Source organism: Mandrillus leucophaeus, unplaced genomic scaffold (assembly GCF_000951045.1).
Source record: "Mandrillus leucophaeus isolate KB7577 unplaced genomic scaffold, Mleu.le_1.0 Scaffold1559, whole genome shotgun sequence".
Lineage (NCBI taxonomy): Eukaryota > Metazoa > Chordata > Mammalia > Primates > Cercopithecidae > Mandrillus > Mandrillus leucophaeus.
The window spans coordinates 167,712-190,445 of NW_012101542.1; the positions used below are offsets into that span (position 1 = coordinate 167,712).

Below are 22,734 nucleotides of genomic sequence, written 5' to 3' on the forward strand. Positions count from 1 at the left end.
TGATTCTGTATGAATTTCAGGATGACTTTTCCTGTTTCTGTAAAAAGCATCATTGGGGTTTTTATAGGGATTTTGTTGAATCTGAGTCTGTAGATTGCTTTGGGTAGTATATACATCTTAATATTAAACTTCCAGTTCATGAACATGGAATGTCTTTCCATTTATTTATGTCGTCTTGCATTCATCTCAGCATTTTTTGTTATTTTCAGTAAACACGTTCCACCTCCTAGGTTTATTCCTAATTATTTTGATCCTTTTGATGCTACTGTAAATAGAACTGTCTTCTTAGTCCTATAGATCTTTTGTACTCACATTTTCTCTTGTATATTTTTTCCTTTCATTTGTATTCTGAGAAAATTCTTTGGCATTATCTTCAATCTTTCTATTCATTTATTTTAGAGGGGTAATCACTTCTTAATTTCTAACAGATCTTTCTTTTCCCTGCTTGCTTCTTTTTAATTTCATTTTGTTCTTGTTTTATGGTTTCACTTTTTCTAATATCCCCTGAAATACCAATTAGAACTGTTTTGCATATTGCTTTGGTTCTTTTCAGGTCCTTTTTGTTTATGTTGTTTTATGTATTCATCTTGGCCCTTTTTTCTTCCTCAGAAACCTGGAGATCTTTGGCTGTTCATGTATATTTAAGAATGAAATATGAGATTGATCAATATAATAACTGGTGTGGGTTTCCTTTGCCAGGGTTTAAATGTGCTTCTTTCTCTGATAGGCTTCCCCAGATGGGAGGGTTAATTACTAACCCATGGTGTACAACTGGCAGGCCTCCTTCTAGGTGTATGGTCATGGAACAGATCAAAGCCCATCCTATACACCACCCCAAAAGCCCAAATGAGGGCGCTTTACTTAAGAGCAGACACCCATATAAAAATACCTCTTTACGGCCGGACACGGTGGCTCATGCCTGTAATCCCAGCACTTTGGGGGGCCAAGGCGAGGGATCATCTGAGGTCAGGAGTTGGAGACCAGCCTGACCAACATGGAGAAACCCCGTCTCTACTAAACATACAAAATTAGCCGGGCGTGGTGGCGCATGCCTGTAATCCCAGCTACTCGGGAGGCTGAGGCAGGAAAATTGCTTGAACCCAGGAGGCGGAGGTTGCAGTGAGCCGAGATCAAGCCATTACACTCCAGTCTGGGCAACGAGTGAAACTCCATCTCCAAACAAACAAACAAAAAAAATCCTGTTTCCCCCTCTCTCCCACCCTTTATTTCTCCCTCTTTGTCTGTCTCTGAGAATTGTTCAATTTTCTTTCAAGAACAGACTTCCACTTTTTATCTTAGAATAGATGCCAGGGTGTTAGTTTCTGTCTTAGATTCAGAAGAATGAGAGTGGGGAGCTGACAGGCACAGATTTTCCACACAGTCCTTCACTGAATTGCTTCACTGTGTGACTCACTATCCACTGGTGTTTGTTAGTAACCTCTCCCAGACTCCTCCATCAGGAAAGCCAAGTCATCGTTTCAGCTGTGTATTCTGGGATGAAGTTGTTTCATGCAGTCTATCCCTGTTTCCCATTTCTTGAAATTCGTTGATAACTTTGCCCCAACAGTGTCTTGTAACCACTTCCCTCATTCTCATTATTGTTTTTCCTTTTTATATTTATTATCTTTCCAGTAGAATTTAGTGAGGAAACGTAGTCTGACGTCTTGAACTGTGGAACAGCATGCATTTAAATTATATTTTAATTAATTTCTGCCTGAAAATATTGAGTTCTCAGTGATTTACGTCAGTTGGTATGTGACAGCTCAGTGATTCAGAAGAGACCATTTTGCTCTCTAAGAGTCTTCATCAGAATTGTGCTTGCATTTATGTAGTACTTACGTCTGTGTCAGAGTGCGGTGTCCTCCCATCTTAGATGACGACTATATATTAATATGTCCTCTGCTTTCTGTTGTTCCATTACATTAAGGGTAGAATACTATATTCACAGTGAATAATCTGTTAGTATTCTTGAAGACCTCTTATCTGCCAGGCAGGATGCTAGATCCTAAAGATAACAAAGATAAGTAAGGTATGTTCCTTGTCCTCATAGACTCATGGGAGCTCACATTCTAGGTGGGTAGAAAGACCAGTAGTTATGAGACAATTTAATAGACATCACAGTGTACAAAGAGCTATTCTCGTGTTGCATAATGAAGCATATAGGTACTGAACTAGCAAATAAAGGATCCTCAGTCAATACCGGTGCTTCCTCATCATACGTAAGTTAATATTTAAGATAATTTTATGTTTAAGATGCCAGGAGCTAAATAAACTTTTCTCCCCTACAGTTTTGACACATGATGAACTCTAGCACTGGTTTATATGAGAAGGAAGGCGAAAGCATGACAGGAAACCTGACGCCTGCTGGGGAAGTGTGAAGCCCCTGCTGAGACAATTTGGAAGTCTCATGAAGATCAGTGACATATTCTTTAATTTTAAAAATTTGTAATTATTTAAAACAGGTATTTAATGTATTGAATAAGTTTAAGTTATATAATAAACGACCATTGAGTATTTAAAACCTGATTGTTCCTTTTTCCTGATCACTAAAGTTTGATGTTTTGCCAGATAGCCCAGGTACTGGACTAGCTGGTGTTTATCAAAGTATAGCCTTTTATATCTAGTTTTATGTGCATCCACATTTCCTTATTCACAAAATGCATTTAAAATTACAGAAATGCATTTAGGCTGGTGCAGTGGCTCACACCTGTAATCCCAGCACTTTAGGAGGCCAAGACAGGTGGATCACCTGAGTTCAGGAGTTCAAGACCAGCCTGGCCAACATGGCAGAACCCCGTCTCTACGAAAAATACAAAAAATTAGCTGGGTGTGGTGGTGGGCACCTGTAATCCCAGCGACTTGGGAGGATGAGGCAGGAGAATTGTTTGAATCCGGGAGGCGGGGGTTTCAGTGAGCCGATATCGCGCCATTGCACTCAAGCCTGGGCGACAGAGTAAGACTGTCTCAAAAAATAATATAAATAATAAAATAACAGAAATGCATTTAAAATTACAGAAACCTATTTTTTTGTATTTTTTCCTTCTGAGACAATAATAATAATAAAGCCTATTTGTACGTTAACTGGTGTTTTAAAATGGAAGTAATATTGTTACGTGGTAATCATTTATCTTAAACAATGTTTTAATCTTAATGCGGTATTTGGATGTTCTAATGTTTCTAATTTTATGTCATAAAAATTATTTATGGGCATGTGGGATATATGTGTATTCTCTTTTTAAACGGACTAGGTACTTTTATGAGAACTAGTTGAGGATGTAAACAGTTTGTTTTTCTGATGTGTATTAATAATAGATTAATAATAGGAAATGTTTAAACACTATCCAGCTATTCTAAAGTCATAGGATCATGGGACTGGAAGAGAACTCAGTACCATTTGGACCTCATCCTGTGGAGCGTCTGATTCATCAGGTCTGAAGTCAGCTTGGTAAATCATGATTGTTTAAAAAGCTTTCCAGATGGTTCTGTAATTAGATAAGTTTGAGAAGCATTTAACAGAATTGGGCCCCCAGCTAGTGTGCCAGCCCCTATTCTAAGGCCCTGCCTGTAAAGCTGAGCCTCAGGCCATCTTGGAAGTTCTGGGACAACAGGGAACTCTACCTGTAGAGACAGGCTGGTCCGTCTTTGGACAGCTCTGTACACACAGTTCCATCATGAGCCAGAAGCTCACTCCTGTGAGCTCTTCAGAACAAGAGTATTGACAGAACAGCCCACAGAGTTAAACATCAGCTCCATTCATTCCTAATAAGAGAGCACCTGCCTCGCCCTCTCGCAGTCATCTCCCTTTGTTACTTGTTCGTGTTTGTCTGTGTTAAAATGGAGTGCACCATTTATGGCCTGCTCTGGTGGAACTAGGTTATTCCTGTGAGTTCGGAGTATCCTATAGGGTACACTCAGAGGCTGGAGCAGTAAGTGGTCCTGGGGCGGCCAACGTAATGGTGCTCTCTGGCTCACTCCTCTTGGGAGTCAGCTGTAGCTGGGGATTGGTGAGAGGTGAGACTGTGTAAGGTTCTAGGCCAGATGCTCCACCCAGCTACCCAGAGGTCTGCTGCGGTGGCCGGGGTGCAAACCCCAACTATAAGATGGTGCTTTGTTTTCCTTTGTTACCAGCCTGTCTTCACTTCTGTGAGAATCTTATAGAAAGGATGATCAGCTGGGCAGAGACACCGGATTCCTACTTTTATTACCTACGATGGCCTTCTCCAGTATTCTAGATCCCGTATTTTCATGGAGTATGAAGCTAAAATTACAGAACAGTGTAAAGAGTCTTGATGCCCCCCTCGCTGTTTGTATCTTATGATCTGAGTGGACAATTTACACCAATTTACATGTTTCATTTCCAGGTGAGTGATACGTTATACCAGAAAATCCAGATTTATAAATAAGGTATTTCTTTACAGTGAAATGTTTTAATTAAATGGCTTGTTTTAAAAGTGCTGTTATGTCAAGAGCTCTCATGCATACCAACTGCTGTGCCATACAAAAAATACACCCTCCTCAGGGACATTACATAACTGAACCATAGGTCTTGCCTTGAGTATTTGGTAACACTTGGAGAGAAAGCCATTCAGTTCCCTTATCCTGGAAATGCTGAACAAATATAGTCCAACGGCTTTCATGGTATATTCAGGATCCTAAATTCTGGTTCTCAGCTGCAGGTCCTATGTCAAGTTTTAACAAAAATCAAATCGTGGAAGTAGTGGAGGTCAGCGGGATGGAGGGGAACTAGTTTCTAACTATGAGAAGTGATAAATGTCTTCTCTTTCTGCCTTCTTAGAAAAAAGTGTCAGAACAGTGTATCTAAGCTCAGAATGAGAAGCATTTGTGCTTGACCCACAGTGGCGTGTGAGCTTTACGTAGAAAGTAGACCCAGAATCTGAGCATGAAGACGGCCCAAAGTCGGCATGCCACCTCCAACGCTTAGGTCCAAAAGGTTTTATTTTGGAAGTGCCTGTCATTTGGCTCCAGTCACCCTCAAGCTCCTAGAGAACAACATAGCTCCTAGAAGGATAGCATCAAATACTTCTAAAGGCATCTCAAGCCATGTCAGCCTGGTGTTATAAAATCAGGCTTTTAATATTAAACATGTAGTCTGACACAAGTGGGACCTGCCCGCAGAACTGCTTGTTGCTGTGTGCCAGGTCCTGACTCCAGCACCTGAGAAGCAACCAGACAATAAACTGCTGCTGCCCAGAAGAGGCTCTAGGGACCCAGCAGAATACTTTCAGGGCAGGAGGTACAGGGCAAGTCAGATGAACACGTGGATCATGTGTCTCAGATCCATAGTTTCAGAGAAGAAGTAAAAGGTGCTGATGGGCCCACGCGGAAACCAACAAGCAGAAGTTATGACCCAGCCATTGTCTTGCCCACTTCTGTTACTTGACTTCATAGACTGAAGGGGCTCCACTCACTTCCAAAGAACCAGATGATTGGTTAAAATCTCACCTTTGGTGGCAAAGTGAGAAAGAGGAAACATGATGGTCCAGGGCTTTGATGGCCAAAATTACAGGTAACTTTGTAAGTTAGAGGGGCTTGGTCAGGTGTGTAAGCCCATCCTAGAACTACTCTTTTTTAGAAGTCTTCAAGTGTTATGGTAATGTGACAGCTGTTCCCCATTTTCTGTTTGTTAACCCCATTTACCAAATACAAACTTCTATTTTCTGAGAAATTCTAAGGGAAAGTCTCTAGACTTAGAACTAGTAACACTTCTGTTTTAAAGATCTCTGATTTGGAAAATAATCTTGTCCTCTACGGTTCATAATTACTTGAAGTGAAGAAGTTTACTTCAGTCATGTAGATCTGCTCAACTATGTAAAGTTTGCATCCTACCTGATGTGATTTTACTTTAAAAACGAAAGGTTTTTATTAGAATTGAAGAAAAATTACTCAGATTTTAAAGATGGGCTTCAAACCAAGACATTATTTGAATGACAAGGGTTCCAGATCAACCTTATGTTTCATTTAACATTTTCAGGAAAAGGAGAGGAGGAATAATGATGGTAGTACCTTTATTGGGTAAGATGAACGCTGAAATAAATAGAACTAATCCTGTAGTAGAGTGTCTAGTCTAGAGCATCAGATTGAAACTGCTTTCCATACAAATGTCCTGTCACAGACCTCTGCTGTTTGTCTTCCTTACACTGCTGGTAGCTTTTCCTGTTTCCCCACGTCTGCTTCCAGCAGAAAACAATTTCTAAAAAGTTTCATCTAAATAAGGCCAGTAATATAGTAGGTCTCTCTGCCCTGAACAGATTGAACAAATATTTCAACAATTTAACAAATAATTTAGGTACCTACTGTGTGCCAAGCTATCCTCTTTAGGTTATTAGACAGTATAAATGACAGACATTAATATCCAAATGAAAATGTTGTGAAGGGCAAGTGTCAAGACAGACCTAACAAGTAACATTTTAGGATGAAACCTGAAGTTAGAGTTAGTGCTAGCCAGGCAAGAAAGAATAGTATGGAAGGAGTTTTGTTCATTTGAGGACTGAAAGAAGGCCCATGAGGTTGGAGCCTGGATGACAAGGCAAGTGAGTTTATGAACCATGTGGAGAGCTTTTGTGATTGGATCTTCAAGCGCAGTGAAGGGCTAACATCCATTCATATAAATCGTAAACTGCTCAGTGAATATTTTTATGCCTGCATTGTTTCCTAATACTTAACAGCAGTAGCAACTTTTTGGACAGAAGCTCTAGATTTGCTAATGCTGCTTTTTTTCATTGTACGATGTCCATAATGAATTTCCTCTGATCTGAGGCCCTGTCCTACAGGGAGAGCCCTCCCTTCATTCCACAATTGCTTAATGTTTGCATTCAGTAGGAGGAATAGATGCTATTTTGTTTGCACAAACAACTGTAGAATGAACTCTTTCCACTTTAACTTGAGATAACAAAGCCACAAACATTGCAGGAAACAAAATAGTGCAACGGGTGGTATATATGAAGTGACAGGGTATTTAAAATCCTAAGAAAATTTGACACAGTGAAATGTACATAATTTGTTAAAAGAATTATCCCTTTTGAGATGGAATCTCACTGTCGCCCAGGCTGGAGTGTAGTGGCACAATCTTAGCTCACTACAACCTCCGCCTCCCAGGTTCAAGCAATTCTCCTGCCTCAGCCTCCGAAGTAGCTGAGACTACAGGCGCCCCCCACCACGTCCAGCTAATTTTTTGTATTTTCAGTAGAGACGGGGTTTCATCATGTTGGCCAGGCTGGTCTTGAACTCCTGACCTCAGGTGATCCGCCCACCTTGGCCTCCCAAAGTTCTGGGATCACATGCCCAGCCCAAGATTTATCCTTTTAACAGATATTTTAGAGAGGATTTTTCCTTCTTATACTGGTTTCCCTAACTAGATGTAATTTTGCTCCTAAGTATGAAGATGCTTTCTCTCTAAAGAATTATCCTTTTAAAAGATACTTTAGAGATAAAGCATCTTCATACTTAGGAGCAAAACTACATGTAGTTAGGGAAACCTGTAAGAAGGAAAAATCCTTTTTAACCGTACCTACAAATGGCACACCATACTCAAAGATATACCTATACAAATCTCCTGTAATAACAAGGAAGTATATAAATAACAAGAAGACTTAGAGCAGTTGAAATCCACTCACAAATGCTGCAAGCAGTGGTTACTCCCTTATGCTTTTTAAATATGTTCAATTCTGTTTTCCTCAGACCTTGGCACTAATGTTCCCAGTGGCCCTTCCCAACCACGGCAGCCCAGTCCCTGGGAGTTATCTGTCCGAGTGATGCTTATCCCAGTAGACTCAGTTGATCAGGAAAAACAGACCTGAGTGAAGGTTGGAAATGTGTTCAAAATAGACATGCAAGCTGAGTTGTCTCCTGTATGCTTCGTTAGAAACAGAATCCTAGTATAAAGCAATAAATTAATATGCATATTAAGCTCTTGTTTATCATCGAAGCATTCCCAAAGGATTTGCTCAGCATAAAAGGATTTGCAGAGTTCAGGGTCTCTGAGGTGTGAACTGTAAGCTGGCATTAAGATTAAAATGAATTTTTTTTTTTTCTTAAAGATCATGAAGCACTGATTTGAGCCTGGAGGTAGGGAGGGAGCGGGCTTGGTGCCTGCTCAGTGAGAGCTCCTGAGGCTCTGGATCTCCCTTCTTGCAGTTTCCCTGCAGCTCTCATGCCTGCTGCACCTGTTCATGCTGTTTATCTTCAGACTCAGACTGGCTGTTCATACATTGCCACAACGTCATGAGGATTAAGAATTTGGAAGCTTTGGCCAGGCGCAGTGGCTCACGCCTGTAATCCCAGCACTTTGGGAGGTCGAGGCAGGTGGATCACGAGGTCAGGAATCCAAGACCAGCCTGGCCAAGATGGTGATACCCCGTCTCTACTAAAAATACAAAAAAATTAGCCAGGCATGGTAGTGGGCGCCTATAATCCCAGCTACTCGGGAGGCTGTGGCAGAGAATTGTTTGAACCCGGGAGGCGGAGCTTGCATTGAGCCGAGATCATGCCACTGCACTCCAGCCTGGGCAACAGAGCGAGACTCCGTCTCAAAAAAAAAAAAAAAAAGCTTTGAGCTTTCTGGAAAAGTTCTATATACATTTACACATTGTAGCTCTCCTTGGATCTTAAGCTATGCAGAATACATTAACTGAGAAGACAGTTCCTTCTGTTTGTAGCTGGAAATTTGAGATAGGCTATAGTGTCCTCCCTCCCAACTTAGGACCTTAACAGAAACGTACAAATGGGGTATGAAAGAGAAAATGTTCAGACAAAGCCAATTTAAGTTACATTTTAATAGTACTGAAATGGAAGAATTGTCCACTTTTTAAGTCCTCAGTTGTCCTAGGACTTTTGAGGGTTTAGAGGTTTTAACCCTTTCTGCTTTGTGTGTTCTGACCTTCCCTGTCAGCTTGTGTAAAGGAAGAGCCCTTTTGTCACCTCAGTCACTGATTTTGCATGAAGCAAAGTTGGAAATACTTTTCTTAAGGTGGACTTTTAGAATTTTATATTCAAGAACAAAAATGAATCAAAAGCATGGAAATACTGATATGACCATAAATATTTTTATTAAATGTGAAAATACAAGGGCATAAAAATAGTACCCATATTTGTAGACATGTCTGAGACCCATTTCAAATATTAGGTTCCTTTTTTATTAAAACACTACATTGAGATGGATTAAGTTACTTAGTCTTTTCTCATTCAAAACAAACTAAAACCTCATGGTAAGAGTAATATTTTCACAAACATCTCCAATGTTTACCTCCTCCTTGCTCGGCTTCCCACTGCAGGTAAGTGTTTCAGCCACAGACAAGTGCAACAAAACCGGTTACTATACACAAAGCCACGCAGTGGCTAATTTTACTCTTAAATCATTCAGCAAATGAGATCTTCTGTAAACAAAAAGAAAAAACCCCAAATAATTCCACCTCTTAACGTCATTTGAAATTACAGGATAAACTGCCACTAACAAAAAAGGAATGATCTGATTTAGAAAAAGGATATTAGTTGTTGGCAAATTAACATTTGCCTTCTTCCTTTATAAATTTGGAAAAGTCAACTACATTCAACAAAGTTGCATGAACTTCTCTAGGTTATACCATTGCCGTGTGCTCGATGAAAACTTTGCAACGCCCATCACCAGGGCCCTGTGTCTGTAACCTCACCAGGGAGCCATTTTATGTAGTTTTTTCATGGTAAATGTCAAAGACAACTTCTGATCCATTTAAAGGTGAAATTTTTCATCATCCATGGTGAGTAGAAAATGGTATCAATTTCAAATTGTGGTTTTATTGGCTACCTTTTTTACAGTTATGTTTTCTCCTAAACCATGGGTAGTTTTAAAATTCCATCATCAGGGCAACAAAAATTTGTTTTCATACCAATACTTTAAAAAAGATTTTTAATACTAAAGACATTGTAGAATTAGTAGTATGTTACATCCGATTCACATTAGTAAGCTGTCGAGATTTTTTTCAAGTTTTCATCTATTCATGGTAAGACAGCACAAACTTTCAGAACTGAGGAATGGGTTAAATTTTGTCTCCCGTTTTGGAAACTTTTCACAGTGCTTCTAGACTGATATGTCTATTACTTCCTGCTGGGCAAAATATCCACAAAGTACAGACCCCTGATAACTCCACCCATGGAGCTCACCAAAAAGGAAAGAAGAGCAGAATATAACAGAGCTATAGCTAGGGTACCCCTCTCTGATTTCACTTTTCCTGAAAGAGCCATAGAAGTTGCCTGATGGCCGGGCGCGGTAGCTCATGCCTGTAATCCCACCACTCTGGGAGGCCAAGGTGGGCAGATCACAAGGTCAGGAGATCAAGACCATCCTGGCTAACACAGTGAAACCCCGTTTCTACTAAAAATACAAAAATTAGGCATGGTGGTGCACGCCTGTAGTCCCAGCTACTTGGAGGCTGAGGCAGGAGAATCACTTGAACCCGGGAGGCGTCCCTGCACTCCAGCCTGGGCAACAGAGCAAGACTCTTGTCTCAAAAAAAAAAAAAAAGTTTACCTGGCACCTGCAGTCCCCAAGGGAAAATGAAAGTAGTACGGTTTTACAATGGCTAATGATACCCTACAGTCAGGCAAGGGGAGTGACTATCTATCTCTTTAACATCCAGGCTGCTGCTCAGTCACCGTTTAGGGGAAGCAGGGAATGACTGTCTTTCCCTTTGGGTGGACACCAGAAAATTGCCAATGGCCATCAAGGCTGAAACTCAACAGTTGTTACTTTCTTCATGAATCAGCAAAACAACAGATTGCAGAGAATTCATTTCCCTCCATGGCACTGGTATGTGGCACCAGAGTTGCTTCTCTCTCTTCACTGAAAACAGACAAGTAACTCTGCACATCAGTTAAGATGACTAACTTAAATCCATGATAAGAATTTAGAAACTGAAACTATGGTTGTTACAGGCGGAGAAAAAATGAAAATGCAAACAAGCCTCTGGGCAGCGGGTGGGAGGTGGTCAGGCCCGGGACACGTCTCCTGTGCGGCCCTTGACCCCTTGTTGTTGGCAACTGTCGTGCTCTCCAAGTGGAGGGCAAGTGATTTGATATTTCCTTTTTTTCTGATTCTATATGAAAATTCTTTTCAAAGTAGGTCAAAGCCATCACTATATTTCAAAGAGGTCAGTGACATATACAAAAGGAAAGAGATTGAAAAAGATATTGCTGACATAGCCAGTAGTGAGATTACTAAATAATAGACAGAAATGCCTTGGAAATTATTTTTACACTGGCTTGAATCGAAACATTGAAGCAAAACGAAAGCTGCAAGGTGTTCACTAGTTTTCCAAATGCACTGTCAAGTTTATTGGTAAGAAATAGACTCCTAAATAGATGCAGAAAGCACTTAAATGTTTTGCTCAATTCAACTATGTGGTTTTTGTCTCCCAGTTAAAAGTTTGTCCATGTATATTTCAGGATAAGACTACGGATGAAAACGGTTTGTGCTTTGCTGTTATGGATGTCTGTGGTCAGGATGCCTCCCACAGTGAATTAAAATGCTTGATTTCATTAAAAAAATTAGACCCTTTAATGGTTAAAACACTTCAAAATGCTTTGAGGCAGAAACAAAACCTTTCCAGAATAAAGGTAGCAATTCCTATCTAAAGTAATTCCCTCAGCTTTCAAATGCAGCATCAAGAGTTCCATAAATATTCAATATTCTTGATTAAAGTAACAATTTTTAGGGAAAAAGCATTCAGTATACAAAGACTGAATAGTTCACTTCTTAAACAGTATCTTCTTAAAAGGTAAGAAGAATGTATCTCAAGAGGAGATGTCATCTTATTAAATGAAACAACAGTGGAAATACAGCCAGACCTGACTAAACTTGCAAGCCTGTATTTTCTTGTAGGCAGGAGAACATCAGAGGCATCAAGATCTGGTAGAAGGGCAGGCCTACTGTTTAACACATACCAGCAGACAAGTCCCATGTGGGAGGCACCAGAGACCTTTAAGATAAGGTCAAGCCTTGGTATAAGAGAAGGAGAAGCTGCCAACTGTCTTTACTTAAAAGTGGGAATTCTGTATTTATTTATGTTGACTGTGCAACTTTACGTTTCTAAGCCAGTCTTGTTACATGAAATTCTCTATAAAAACTCACAACTTCAGTTGTTTAAAAAGTATTTCAATCTGCACTTCAGCAATATTATTTTAAATACCACCACTATTTTATCTGAACCTATTTGACCCACAACTTTTAATTTGTTGTGTTTAATATTAAAAGGGTCCATAGGAATTTATAGATTCAAGTTTCAGTATTCTTCAGGTACTGAACCAAAAAAAAAAAATGTACATTTAACATTAATCCAAAGTCTAAGCCTGGATATATTACCATTTGGTGCCAGGGTTCCTAAAAGATGGTCTCTTGCTCCTTCAGTGACAGCCATGTTGACAGACCACAGAGGTGTAAACACATGCACACTAAAGCTTTCACAGCTACTCACAAGTGACTAGACCACATCGAAGCACAGCTCAAAACCGTTCATGTTCTCTTTAAGAATACTAACCATTCTCATGAAGATTACAGCTCCTTCTTACATTTGTAGGCACAGACTTACTCTGCAAGGCTGTGAAGAGAAGAATCTCAGCTCCAGTGTAGAAAAATACAGAATACGTGAGCACGTCCACAGGTGAGCCTGCCTCAGACCACTTCCTCCACACAGCATAAAACAGATGCAGGCTGCTCTGTCAGAAATAGAACCATTCCTTGCCTCCCTGCCGTTGCAAACCCATTAACCATAAATCTAACAGGGATGAGAACAGATTTTTTTCCTATTAAAGCAACTCTTTGGTCATGGACAAACAAAGATTTGAATTCTTTTTTCATTAGGGTCCCGGAGGAAGATTTCTTTGTTTTTAATCTTTAAAAAAATTAAGGAAGAAGAGCAGAAAAACAGTTGGTTTAATTGAAGTGGAATTTAAATCGAAACGGTCCGCCTGAGCTGAAGGGATTGAAGCCTTGCCATGAGTTCCAGCTTCTGTGGAAAGGGTTGCCGCCGCCTCCTTGCTGGCTCTCTGCATCCAAGGGATCTTCTCCGTCATCGAACTTCTTTCTCATTTCTAGAAAGAAATCAGAAAATTAAGAACCAGATAATATCTAAGGTATAGGGGTAGGGGGAATGTTTTCTTTGGGCAAAGGAGGGTGGATGGGCTTGAGGAGCTACTTACTTTTCAGTTACTGAGAGTTGTGCCTGACATTCAAATCCAGGCTCTCCCACTCCCACCCAGAAGAAACAGACTAGAGAAATTCACCACAAAGAGGATGAGGTTCAGGCCTCTAAATCTCACTCCAGAAGCAGCTACCCAAGCTTGGTAACTACCCAGTGAAATTATCTGGAAAAAAATAATTCAAGAAAAAGAAACTTCCAAAGGTCTGCACTTCCACTGAAACAGGCAGCTCACTACCCTAATCCCCAAAATGAAGTCTGTAAGGCAATGACCTCAACAAGCGTCTAATGAGCATTCTCGAGACTCAGTTTAATCCAAACAGCACTAAGGCTCCTCAGACATGAGGAGAGAGGGGCCTCCATAACATCCAACTCCAGGAGACTCACCTTTCCCTCCCATGCGATTGGTGCCCCCACAGCGGGGCCTCTGAGCCCTGAGCAGAAAGAGACCAATGCAGAGACATGGGAGAAGGCAATAGAGAGGAATATTGCAGGGATAGAAAGAAAGCGCTCTTGTCCTCAGAGCCATTAGAAAAACCCTGGAAGACAACCTAGGCAAATACTATTCAGGACACAGGCATGGGCAAAGATTGCTTTTGGCGTTTCCATCATGAAATGGCAACAAAAGCAAAAATTGACAAATGAGATCTAATTAAACTAAAGAGCTTCTGCACAGCAAAAGAAACTATCAATAGAATAAACAGACAACCTACAGAATGGAAGAAAATTTTTGCAAACTATGCAACTGACAAAGGTCTAGGAGGAACTGAAATGTACAAGAAAACAACTCCATTAAAAAGGGAGCAAAGGACATGAGCAGACACTTCTCAAAAGAAGACATATATGTGGCCAACCATCATATGACAACAAGCTCAACATCACTGATCACTAGAGCAAATAATTAGATCATTATTGCAAATAAAAAATGGCTATTAAAAAGTTTAAAAAAAGATGCTGCCAAGGTTGTGGTGAAAAAGGAACACTTATACACTATTGGTGGGAGTGTAAATTAATTCAGCAATTGTGGAAGACAGTGGCAATTCCTTAAAGACAGACATACCATTCAACCCAGCTATCTCATTACTGGGTATACACCCAAAAGAATATAAATTGTTCCATTATAAAGACACATGCACGTGTCTGTTTATTGCAGCTCTATTCACAATAGAAAAGACATGGAATCAACCTAAATGCCCATCAGTGATAGACTGGATAAAGAAAATGTGGTACATGTACACCATGGAATACTATGCAGCCATAAAAAATGAGATCATGTCATTGCAGGGGCATGGATGGAGCTGGAGGCCACTATCCTTAGCAAACTAATGCAGGAACAGAAAACCAAATACCACATATTCTCACAAGTGGGAGCTAAATGATGAGAACTCATGGACCCATAAAGGGGAACAACAGACACTGGGGCCTATTGGAGGGTGAAGGATGGGAGGCGGGAGAGGATCAGGAATAATAACTAATGGGTCCTAGACTGAATACCTGGGTGATGAAATAATCTGTACAGCAAACCCCCATGACACACATTTACCTGTGTAACAACCTGCACATGTGCCCCTGAACTTACAAAAAAAAAGACTTAGCATATAGCTAGGTTTTTTAATAATGGAAAATAAAGAAAAAATGCAAATATAAAAATAATCCCAAGTCCCACTTTGCTCTCTCACAGTAACTTGTCCTTTAGCGGTTCAAAGATACTTAGAGAAAAGCCAGTTTACTTCATTCTGGGAGGTTAATCTGAAACCACACATTTAGGAGGAGGAAACCCACCAGTAAAAATGGAGGGCTCTTATGCTGAGTATGAATAACTAAGTGGGTATTGTAGTTGATCTGAAACTCAGCTTTGTTTTACAAAAGCTAATGCAGTTAGACTCAGGCCCCATATCTTTGATATCTCACAGGCAAAATTAATCTAGGGTGTTAGCACTTAGAACAGTAGTGGACTACATAGGGGGTGATAATAGCCCCAGAGAAAGGATGCTGTGAATGGAAAGAGAAGTGAATTCAGATCCACATCATGTAATTACTTAAAAATTCAATGGAGTGGTCTGCATACATTTCAAAGAATGAGGTAGCTATTTTTCAGTGAGAAAAAAACTATAGCCAAGATTTATGTCAAGTGAAAATTAAGTTTCAGATTGGCATAATCATGTGATTCTACTAAACATATTCATAAATATATGATACATGTGTTTTGATATATGCATAGTAAAAAACTTTAAAGTCTTTAAAAGAAAAGATAGTTCATCCTGAACATAAGAACAAGAGGAAAGAAAAAGGACCTGCAGCTCTTTCCTCAGTGCATGCCTCTGTGCAAGGATACTCATCCCCTCCGTTGGCTCCCTGCTACCTTAAAACTTAGCCCAAAGTCCCCCTCAGTCCTCCTCCCAGAAGAAGATCCTGACTCCCAGTCTGATACACTATCACTTCTGTGCACTGCACAAACTTAAGAGGATTGAACTGCTCAAGGCAGGTTGCAGCCACTCAATATTTGCTGAGTAACAGGACAGTATGTATCCAATACTACTTGATAAGGGAAGTACATTTCTCCTTTACTGGATTATAAATTACTTGAAAACAAAGCATCATTTACCTTCAATTCCACTGCATAAGTAGGTGCTCCAAAAAGATTTGACAAATAAAACTTTCCTCTCTTTGTTTAATTTGTCTAGCTCAGATCACAGCTTTGGCTCCCACTGACATGGAAGGCCACAAAAAAGCAGTGTCAGCTTAACATGAAATTCTCTGGCAACAGCAAAGCATTGTCCAATATCACCTCAATGCTTAGCCTGTCTCCCTCTTATTAAATTTCCAGGCCATATTAGTGTACAGCAAAAGAACACACGTGGCCAGGTGCAGAGGCTCACACCTGTAATCTCACAACTTTGGGAAGCTGAGTTGGAAAGATCACTTTAGCCCAGGAGTTAACGACCAGCCTGGGCAACACAGCGACACCTCATTTCTACAAAAAATAAAAATTTTAAAAAAACACACATATAAGCCTGTTGATCTAATGATCATATGATTCAGGGCAAGATTCCTGGTGAACAGATATGGGGCATAGCAGGCCCTAGGCCAGACATCTGCTGTTCTCCCACTCAGTGCAATCCAGCCTGGCAAACTGGTTTCCTCATCAAGCTCCTGTGAGCTTGGTGGAGAAAATTCATCATTGACCTTTGAGGTTAGAGGGAACCTGAGAGATCCTCTTATGCTCAGTATTGAAAAAAACTGAGACCAAAAAGTTCTGATAACTTGTTTGAGTAGGAAAAAGATTCAAACTCAGGCCCTCTGATTCCACATTGGATGATCTTTCCACTGTACCCTGCAACAGGAGCATAAGAGGGCTGAACGAGGAGGGCAGGCACACAACTGGACCTCTGGAACCGGGCTCAGGACCCGTCACTGCCTATGCAGCCCCACATGCAGAACCCACCGCACGTTCCCCCCTCGCTTCTCACACCACCTCTAGGACGAGTCAAAGGAATAAAACCCAATAATACCTGGATCAGAGAGGACTTCTTTAGCAGCTGCTATGTCAATGAACTTTTTCTCAGCTTTTTTCTTTTCTTCTTCATTCTGGAAGTTATCTGGGTGCCACTGCAGTGCTAATTTTCGGTATGCTTTAATGATTTCTTGCTTTTTGGCATTTCTGAGGGGTGGTAAAATAATAATTAGTGGAGAAATGTCTAACATACTATCATAAAAATCAGAAGAGCTGATTAAGATCCCACTGGCAATTAACAAACTGGTATAAAATAGTTCCAATGGTATCACAGACCAAAGATCTGCATACAGTTCTGGATGATCATTAAAGCTGACATCAGGCTTCCCTGGATGCTCACTAAGATTACTGAGAATAAAGCACTCCTGATCTTTAGAATTCTCCCTTTTTTAAAAAAGGTACATCAATGAATTTTTTAACTTTCTGAATTTGCAAGTTACCAAAATTCAGTTCTTGGCATTAAAAAGATATGACTCTGACCGCCACTTTCAATTATGCTTCTGCATTAGCTTACTTAATAGTAAACACAAAGATTCCAAATTTTGAAAGATGATGGTTCACTTAGCGAACCACTGAGGGGTGTATCATTTACTTAGTATGTACTTTTATATAAGGTAGATCTTAATTTCAGACTTAATTCTGAAAGTACTACTTTATTTTTAGGCCTAGAGAAGGCTTTTTCTTCCTTTTTCCATCTCCTCCTCCATCCCCACCAAAAGAAAGCTCACTCCTACCCCTTTACCCTTCTTAAAAAATCCAGGCCTAGGACCCATTCATGCTACAGTGTCATCTTTGTTGCCAACTACTAATTCTCTGTGGTTGCATTATTGGTCTCTATCAAAGAAACTTGCCTATAAAATACTCAAAGTAGCTTTCTAATGTTAAAGATTGTTAGGGTTTAATCCATATGACTGAAATTACATAAGTAAAGAAAATGAATCAGAGAGGAAAAAGAGCAATGATTAGCTTTGAAACAGAGTTGATTAAAAATAGCAAAGTAAATTTTAAATTAATAATTCACCTTTTTACTCCCAAGATTTTATAATAATCTCGTTTCTGCGACTGTTTCAATAATCTTTGTGCTTTCTCTAGACCTTCTCGAATCTGCTGATCATTTTCATTGTGTTCCTGAGCAGTTTCATAATCCTGAATCGCTGTCAAAATATGTTTAAGATAATATTGTTAAGGCAAATTATAATTTGTTGCCTTTTCTTACCCTGTAAAATTGATGCTAAAGTCATCATCCCCCAACCCCTTCACTCTTTGGTCATTATTGCCAAAAACCTCAAGTGATACCCCGTTAGTAACTTTGATCAAGAATATTTAAAACAGGCTGGGCACGGGGGCTCATGCCTGTAATCTCATCACTTTGGGAGGCCGAAGGGGGCGGATCACGAAGTCAAGAGTTCAAAACCAGCCTGGCCAACATAGTGAAACCCCGTCTTTACTTAAAAAAAAAAAAAACAAAAACAAAAATTAGCCGGGCATGGTGGCACATGCCTGTAGTCCCAGCTACTCGGGAGGCTGAGGCAGGAGAATCGCTTGAACCCCGGAGGCGGAGGTTGCAGTGGCTGACATCGTGCCACTGCACTCCAGCCTGGGTGACAAAGCGAGATTCCATCTCAAAAAAAAAAAAAAAAAGGTTTAAAAGGCATAATAATTAAAACTGAGTTTAGGTAGTTTATTATTCTCATTCAACAAAATGTACTGCTGTTTACTTGTCCACCCTCCCACATGATCTCTCCATACCCTCTGGGTAAATACGTTAATGTCAGCACTTTACCCAGAGCAATCTTACCGCCGTTAAGACTGAAGTGATTCTTCCCTGTGTAACAAAGACAGTGATAAAGCAAATCTGCCTGGTCAGTTATGGATTGACAACAGTGCAGAAGAATTAGATGTTTAGAAAGGGATCAGGAGGTGTGTTTGGTCAATGGGAAGCTAGAAAAAAAGAATTATAGAAAGAAAGGGAACGGAAGGAGCTGTCCACAATCTGAATAACTCAGTAACCCACAGGCTCTAACACTATTACAAACCTAAGTGTCAATCAACATACAAAACACATACAGTCCCAGTACAGGCAGTCTGGGGACTATCCACATTACATCTTTTGTTTTATTACACAGTATTTTTAAAAAAAAAAAAAAAAAATTTAAGAGACGGGGTCTCTCTCACTTTGGCTCACTGCAACTTCGACCTCACAGGCACAAGCCATCCTCCTGCCTCAGGCCCATGAAGTAGCTGGGACTACAGGCATGCACCACCACGCCCAGCTAATACACAGTATTTTAAATACTTAGAAAATACAAGGCACCTGGGTATCTAATACCATGCAGAAGAGTCAACACAGCAGTCTCGAGACTACTATCCGTAGAAAAGTCTGCTGACAAGGTTGGCTTACTGCTGATGTTTGGGAAGCCAGATTTCAGGAGTGCTCCCAACATTCCATGGTAAGAATGACTCATGGCTGAACTGTTTGTATGAAAAATGTAGTTTATGCTAAACATCTTTCCTTCTGGGAGTCTGCGATTTTGGTGCAGGCCAGGCAGAAGGTGTCTAGTGACTAGTCCCCAACAAAAATTCTGGGTGCAGTGTCTCTAGCGAGCTTCCCTGATAGACAACATTTCACACATTGTAGAATTTCTCATTGCTGGGAAAACTAAGCCTGTCCTTTGTGACATCACAGGGAAAGGAGTCCTGGAATCTTCTGCCTGGTTTCCTCCAGATTCTCCCCCTTACACCTTTTCCCTTTGCTGACTTTGCTTTTTCACTAGAATGAAAGCCCTGAGTACAACTATATGCTGAGTCCTGTGTATCTTCTTACCAGATCACCAAATCTGGAGATGGTCTAGCGAAGCCCCCACTCAAATTTTTCTCAATATTCTCCCTGGATAGATAATTCCAATAATAGATTGCTGGGTTCAAATTCTTGTTTTCATGAAAATGCATTTCACTAGGAGAAAAGACATCTGAACACTCATCTTGGCAATAGCTAAACACAGGGAATGTAAGACACCTTGGACAGATTAAAATGAGAAAGATATTGGGGTAAGACTGAGACAGCCGAATGCAAAGGGGTTCCCGGAAAACCTCCATCTGCTCTGCACGCTGGGAGGAGTGCGCACTGGGGTGGAGCCTCAGGAAGTTCGCACCATTTGCAGTGGGGAGGAGCCTGGCCCCTCCCTCTTCCTCCTGGGTGGAACCTGGGATTCAATCTGCAAGGTGGGAAGCACACTAGCTGGGACTTTGGCCTTGTAGACAGTCCCTGTTTCCTTTTCACCCAATAAATCTTGCCCTCTTCAAATTGTCTGTGAGCCGAATTTTTCGTGGCTGTGTGACATGGACCCCCTGTCTTTAGCTGAACTAAGGAAAGAGTCCTACAACAAGACTAACAAATTTTGACAGGCTACACACTGCATAGAAAAACGAACCGCCACCACCTTTGGCCCTGTGGCACTGGGGAAGGGGACCCTTCCATCTTTTATCCTAAAGTGAATTCTCGCATCAGTGCATCATTAAACTAAATGTTCCTACAGCCCAACCCACGGGGACGTAAAAAACTTCTCCCAATGTAGTATAAAAACAAAACCATCATAAATAGTAGTAAGGTTTAACTTTACAATTAACACCCATAGCACAACACACAGCTTAGTAAGGAAACAGACCTTGAAGGAATACAACAGGAAAATGTTTCAGTATATACACAATTTTGCGACTTGTGCAGACTCTACATTTAAAATATGTTTTCATTCTTACATGTTCAGGGTATCTCCCTAAAGCAGTCTTTTGTATCGTATTTGTGTTAGAATTTAAGGTGAACACATTTCCCCAATATAAGACAAAAATGTAAAATTATAGGTTGTTTCCTATATTCACATAATTGCAGACAACTAATTAGAAACCTAAGTATGGATGATGTAAGACTTCCCACAGATATACCTAGACAGAACATTTTAAATTACACTTTCTCAGACTCCACAATCTAAGAGACAATCTAAGGAAAAAAAAAACCCAACAGACAAAAACAAGCAATGGGGAAAGGACTCCCTATTTAATAAATGGTGTTGGGAAAACTGGCTAGCCATATGCGGAAAACTGAAACTAGACCCATTCCTTACACATTATACAAAAATTAACTCAAGGTGGATTAAAGACTTAAATGTAAGACATAAAACCATAAAAACCATAGAAGAAAACCTAGGCAATACCATTCAGGACATAGGCATGGACAAAGACTTCATGACTAAAATACCAAAAACAATGGCAACAAAAGCCAAAATTGACAAATGGGATCTAATTAAAGAGCTTCTGCACAGCAAAAGAAACTATCATCAGAGTGAACAGGCAACCATCTGGCAAAGGGCTAACATCCAGAATCTATAGGGAACTTAAATGAATTTATAAGAAAACAACCCTATCAAGAAGTGGGCAAAGGATATGAACAGACACTTCTCAAAAGAAAACATTTATGCAGCCAACAGACATATGAAAGAAAACTCATCATCACTGGTCATTAGAGAAATGCAAATCAGAACCACAAGGAGATACTATCTCACACCAGTTAGAATGGTGATCATTAAAAAGTCAGGAAACAACAGATGCTGGAGAGGATGTGGAGAAATAGGAACCCTTTAACACTGTTGGTGGGAGAGTAAATTAGTTCAACCATTGTAGAAGACAGTGTGGTGATTCACCAAGGATCTGGAACTAGAATTACCATTTGACCCTGCAATCTCATTACTGGGTACATACCCAAAGGATTGTAAATCATTCTAGTATAAAGACACATGCACAGGTATGTTTATTGCAGCGCTGTTCACAATAGCAAAGACTTGGAACCAACCCAAATGTCCATCAATGATAGACTGGATAAAGAAAATGTAGCACATATACACCATGGAATACTATGCAGCCATAAAAAAGGATGAGTTCATGTTCTTCGCAGGGACACGGATGAAGGTGGAAACTAACACAGGAACAGAAAACCAAACACCGCATGTTCTCACTCATAAGTGGGAGTTGAACAATGAGAACACGTGGACACAGGGAGGGGAACATCACACACTGGGGCCTGTGTGGGGTGGGGGGTTGGGGGAGGGATAGCATTAGGAGAAATACCTAATGTAGATGATGGGTTGATGGGTGCAGCAAATCACCATGCCATGTGTATACCTATGTAACAAACCTGTACATTCTGCACATGTATCCCAGCACTTAAAGTATAAAAACATACACACACACCCCCATCCAATGTTTATCCCATCACCATAACTGAAAAGTAGAATAAGCCAGACATATGTCAGCCCTAGATAAAGAATACCATGTTACATATTAGCCAATTCATTTTCTAACCTCTGAATCTAAAAAATCTTATCTATCCCAAATTACTTTTCTTCTATATTCCCTTCACATTCCTAAGGAGCAATCAGTAGCTTAGGATGGGAGACGTAAGCACACACGTTTGCCTACCCTCCTTGCCACCGAAATGACGAAAAGTAATATAACCATAGCAGCACTGAAGACAACAGCAGACCACCAACTTTGATAAATTTCTGGAAGATAGGAAGTGGGAGCACATTAGTAATAAACCTAAGTAGAGAGAACCATAATGTAAGCAGACACTATAAGAGGCCCTGGCAGATCTGGAAGCCATTATCTTTGGCCAAGGACCCTCAGTTTGGCAAGCAGAAGTAGCTATAAGGCAACCGTCAGGATAGTCCGTGAGATGACTACGGGATGGCTGGGCAGGCTCTGGCCCCTGTATATGGAGCTGCAGCATTAACCCCTACCGTAAGCAGAGTGAAAGGTGTGCCTGTGGAGCGCCCCTGTAGGGCACGCACACCTCTACAACAAACCTGAAACAAACAAAAAGTGGTCCCACCCAGAAAACCAAAGTTCAATAGATCATTTTACCGACCCCCTGATCAGTTAAATGAGTGAAGCAGGGCTCATCAGGGCAGCTGGGCAAGTGCCACCAGGGACGTTCTCCAGTGAACAGGTCCTATTCACTTACGGCCTGCCCTGAGCTCCCCA

General features: G+C 40.6%; 2 protein-coding genes across 2 annotated transcripts in view; one reads left to right on the top strand and one right to left on the bottom strand.

Annotated features, from left to right (window-relative positions):
• LOC105536160 (UDP-glucose:glycoprotein glucosyltransferase 2) overlaps nt 1-2,521 on the top strand; it is a 159,990-nt gene extending 157,469 nt beyond the window's left edge. Inside the window, exon 25 of the mRNA XM_011975435.1 lies at nt 2,289-2,521. Within this exon, the coding sequence (XP_011830825.1) occupies nt 2,289-2,311 (23 nt within the window). The 3' untranslated portion in view covers nt 2,312-2,521. The remainder of the gene's footprint in view (nt 1-2,288) is intronic.
• Nucleotides 2,522-9,040: 6,519 nt separating this feature from the next.
• DNAJC3 (DnaJ (Hsp40) homolog, subfamily C, member 3) overlaps nt 9,041-22,734 on the bottom strand; it is a 111,357-nt gene continuing 97,663 nt past the window's right edge. The window contains exons 10-12 of the mRNA XM_011975431.1: nt 17,723-17,855; nt 16,700-16,848; nt 9,041-13,080 (exon numbers count right to left, since the gene is read on the bottom strand). Coding sequence (XP_011830821.1) covers nt 12,923-13,080; nt 16,700-16,848; nt 17,723-17,855 — 440 coding nt within the window. The 3' untranslated portion in view covers nt 9,041-12,922. The remainder of the gene's footprint in view (nt 13,081-16,699; nt 16,849-17,722; nt 17,856-22,734) is intronic.